The 4071-nt window shown below is 58.7% G+C and overlaps 2 protein-coding genes across 2 annotated transcripts in view; one reads left to right on the top strand and one right to left on the bottom strand.

Annotated features, from left to right (window-relative positions):
• The window catches only part of EMH_0027800 (uncharacterized protein), a gene marked incomplete at both ends in the record, with an annotated part of 4359 nt that extends 1505 nt beyond the window's left edge, over positions 1-2854 (bottom strand). Inside the window, one exon of the mRNA XM_013497467.1 lies at positions 106-2854. Coding sequence (XP_013352921.1) covers positions 106-2854 — 2749 coding nt within the window. The remainder of the gene's footprint in view (positions 1-105) is intronic.
• Positions 2855-3433: 579 nt separating this feature from the next.
• The window catches only part of EMH_0027910 (uncharacterized protein), a gene marked incomplete at both ends in the record, with an annotated part of 2895 nt that continues 2257 nt past the window's right edge, over positions 3434-4071 (top strand). Inside the window, 2 exons of the mRNA XM_013497468.1 lie at positions 3434-3470; positions 3655-4062. Coding sequence (XP_013352922.1) covers positions 3434-3470; positions 3655-4062 — 445 coding nt within the window. The remainder of the gene's footprint in view (positions 3471-3654; positions 4063-4071) is intronic.

Genomic DNA, 4071 nt, shown 5'->3' on the forward strand with positions numbered 1-4071 from the left:
ACACAGACCGCGCCCCAAACACAGCAGGTGAGGGGCGGGACCGCAGCACGCATGCACCCACAAAACTAGATATATCCACGGGACCTACAGATACACCTGAAATACCTGCTGCTTCAGCTGCTGCTGCTGCTGCTCCTACACCCCACTCAGCGTCAAAAGGACGAACACTCTCTATCACCTTCACACCGCTCCCTCGTCCTGCTGCTGCTGCTTGCTCTGCTGCTGCGCGCTCTGCTGCTGCTTGCTCTGCTGCTGCTTGCTCTGCTGCTGCTTGCTCTGCTGCTGCTTGCTCTGCTGCTGCGCGTTCTGCTGCTGCGCGCTCTGCTGCTTCACGTTCTGCTGCTTCACGTTCTGCTGCTGCTGCTCGTTCTGCTGCTTCACGTTCTGCTGCTGCACGCTCAGCTGCTTCACGTTCTGCTCGCTCGGCTGCTTCACGCTCTGCTGCTGCTTTCTCTGCTGCTGCTTTCTCTGCTGCTGCTTTCTCTGCTGCTGCTCTCTCTGCTGCCTCACGTTCTGCTGCTGCTCTTTCAGCAGCTGCTCTTTCAGCAGCTGCTCTTTCTGCTGCTGCCCGCTCTGCTGCTGCTCGCTCTGCTGCTGCACGTTCTGCTGCTGCACGCTCCGCTGCAGCCCGCTCTGCTGCTGCTCGCTCTGCTGCTTCACGTTCTGCTGCTGCTCGTTCTGCAGCCGCTCGTTCTGCTGCTTCACGCTCTGCTGCTGCTCGCTCCGCTGCCGCTCGCTCTGCTGCTGCTCGTTCTGCTGCAGCTCGCTCTGCTGCAGCTCGCTCAGCTTCTTCCCGCTCTTTTGCTGCTCGTTCTGCTGCTGCTCTCTCAGCTGCTGCTCGTTCTGCTGCTGCTCGCTCTGCTGCAGCCCGCTCTGCTGCTGCGCGTTCTGCTGCTGCGCGTTCTGCTGCTGCTCTTTCAGCAGCTGCTCTTTCTGCTGCTGCTCTTTCTGCTGCTGCTCGTTCTGCTGCTGCTCTTTCTGCTGCTGCTCTTTCTGCTGCTGCTCGTTCTGCTGCTGCTCGTTCTGCTGCTAACCGCTCTGCTGCTGCCCGCTCTGCTGCTTCACGTTCTGCTTTAGCTCGTTCAGCAGCTGCTCGTTCTGCTGCTGCTCTCTCAGCTGCTGCTCGCTCTGCTGCTGCTCTCTCAGCTGCTGCTCGCTCTGCTGCTGCGCGCTCGGCTGCTGCCCGTCGTGCTGCTGCTAGCTCTGCTGCTGCTCTCTCTGCTGCTGCTCGCTCTGCTGCGGCTCGCTCTGCTGCAGCTCGCTCTGCTGCTGCGGCTCGTTCAGCAGCAGCTCGCTCGGCTGCTGCACGTTCTGCTGCAGCTCGCTCTGCTGCTGCGCGTTCTGCTGCTGCCCGTTCAGCTGCTTCCCGCTCTGCTGCTGCTCGTTCTGCTGCTTCACGTTCTGCTGCTGCCCGCTCTGCTGCTGCTCGCTCTGCTGCTGCCCGCTCTGCTGCAGCTCGCTCTGCTGCTGCTCGCTCTGCTGCTGCCCGCTCTGCTGCTTCACGTTCTGCTGCTGCTCTTTCGGCTGCTGCTAGCTCTGCTGCTGCTTGCTCTGCTGCTGCTCGTTCGGCTGCGGCTCGTTCTGCTGCTGCGCGTTCAGCTGCTGCTCGTTCTGCTGCTTCACGTTCTGCTGCTGCCCGCTGTGCTGCTGCTCGTTCGGCTGCCGCTCGTTCTGCTGCTGCTCGCTCTGCTGCTGCTCGTTCAGCAGCTGCTCGCTCGGCTGCTGCTGCTTGTTCAGCAGCTGCTCGCTCTGCTGCTGCTCTTTCCGCTGCTTCACGTTCTGCTGCTGCTCGTTCGGCTGATGCCTGCTCCGCAGCTGCTTGCTCTGCTGCTGCTCGTTCAGCTGCTGCTATCTCTGCTGCGAGTCGCTCCGCTGCTGCTCGTTCTGCTGCTGCCTGCTCTGCTGCTGCTCGCTCTGCTGCTTCTTGCTCGGCTGCGGCTCTTTCCGCTGCTTCAAGTTCTGCTGCTGCACGTTCAGCTGCTGCCCGCTCTGCAGCTGCTTGCTCTGCTGCTGCTTGTTCGGCTGCTGCGCGCTCTGCTGCTGCCCGTTCTGCTGCTGCTCGCTCTGCTGCTGCGCGTTCTGCTGCTGCACGCTCTGCTGCTTCTCGTTCGGCCGCTGCGCGTTCTGCTGCTGCTAGTTCTGCTGCTGCTCGTTCTGCTGCTGCGCGCTCTGCTGCTTCTCGTTCGGCGGCTGCTCGTTCTGCGGCTTGTTGTTCGGCTGCTGCTAGCTCTTCTGCTGCTACTCTTTCTGCTTCATCTGCAACTACCTCTTCTGCTGCTGCATGCGCCTCTTCTGCTGCATCCGCTTCTTCTGCTGACTCAGCTGCAGTTGCTGCCTCTGTTTGTTCTACCGCTTCTGTGTACTTTCCTGCGTCAGCATTGGTGTCAGCTGGGTTCCGTGAAGTCTCGTCATCTTCTGCTTCTTCCGCTGCAGCTTCTGCGTTGACCCCCGCCTCAGCCTTCTCCGCTGCCTCGGCTTGAGGCTCGGTTGAGGATGATGCTACTCCACCCTTCCATGGAAGGTCTTCTGCTGCGAGCTCAACGAGGTGGTTGAGTGCTGTCTCGAGGACAGTGGGGGCAAAGACGCCAGGGTGCCACTCCGAGGCTTTCCCGTTCAGAGGCTTCAGCTGCTCATTTTCCAGTTCGCTTGAGGCGTCTTCAGCCGCAGCAGGGTCAGAGTGTAGGTCGTTTTCCTGCAGAGAGGAGGGGTCATCGGGTTCGGGCTGGGCTGGGCGCAGGGGCCGCCTCTCTTCCCCTGCTGCCGGTAGCTCCTCCGCCGCCTCTCCACCCCTCAGTGCCAGAAGAAAGGCCACAGGCAGCCACAAAAGAGGTTTTCGGAGGCTGCAGCCCGTCATTTCGTGGGGCAGGGTACTCGGTGGAACGATCGCGAAACGCCTCTGGGGTCAGCAGCTGCTCCGGAGGCGCGGCCGGAAGAGGGGCGGGGAGGCGTATTTCTGTCCGCCCTCTCTTCAGCAACTCGACAGTTTAAAGGACGTAAAGAAGAATAAACACGAGAAAAGGGATTCAGGGACGCAGGAGAGGAACGCAACGCATCGATTGGCCGCCGCACAGAGGCGACGGCGCGGGAAAGGGGCTGCGTAAGGGCGGGAGAGGGGGAAGAGAAGAACCTGGGTTCCTCAAGTGGAGATAGACTCCAAACAGTAAATCCTCTTTTACTGAACTGCAATACAATCGACGGAGAGGAAACAGAACACGAAGAGCTGCAACCCTCGCCTCGGCCGCTCCAGCCCTCTGAGTGTACAGCGAAAGGCAAAAGAGGAGTATCTCGCGTATTAATGGACCTTTTGAAAAACCTCTTGAATGAATATCTTTCTATTGAAATTCTGCATTTAAAAAACCCTATTAAGAGGCATTTAGATGCTGGTTTCCGTGAGGATCAGCTGGTTTTCCACTTGTCAACCTGAACAGGACCGATGCGGCTGGCTTGCGTCGGCGACCGACGGATGTGGGGTGAGCGGACGCTCCGGAGATTTACAAATTAATTAAACAAAATTCAGAACTTCCTATTCCTTTGTGTATTTCGTCCTCTACTTTTTTACATTTCACAACCGCGTGCTCCAGAAACATCGAGGGAACAGGGGCATGCGTTAGGGCGCAGCATAGGCATTTTCATTCCACTGTACTTCCGCCACAGGCTGTAGCAATGCAGTTCCCTGTGGCCGTCTGATTGACCTTCTTGAGATTTCTTTGCCTCATACATTGAGCCCGTTCATGGAGATAGACGGAGAGGAGGGCCCCCGTGATGATGGGGGGGGCCCACCATCTTCAGCTGAGCAGCTGCCACCGTCCAACGGCAAGTCCCCGTCTTTTTTCGTGTCTAAGGCAGAGGAATATCTGTCTTTGTTTCCCCCCAATATCATGCTTGCCATCAAATTCCTCGAGAAGGGGCTGTCTATATACCCCAACGACGTCGAACTCTTGCAGCGACTGGCGGGAGAATATGCAGAAATAGGAAAGACTGCCGAGGCTAAGGAGCTGCTTCAAAAGGCCATACAACTGGAGGCAAGAAGCACACAGTTTTCTCCCTTGTGTTTCCCTATTTGTATGTCTC

This window comes from Eimeria mitis, genomic scaffold (genome assembly GCF_000499745.2).
Source record: "Eimeria mitis Houghton genomic scaffold, Emh_scaff27, whole genome shotgun sequence".
Classification (NCBI taxonomy): domain Eukaryota; phylum Apicomplexa; class Conoidasida; order Eucoccidiorida; family Eimeriidae; genus Eimeria; species Eimeria mitis.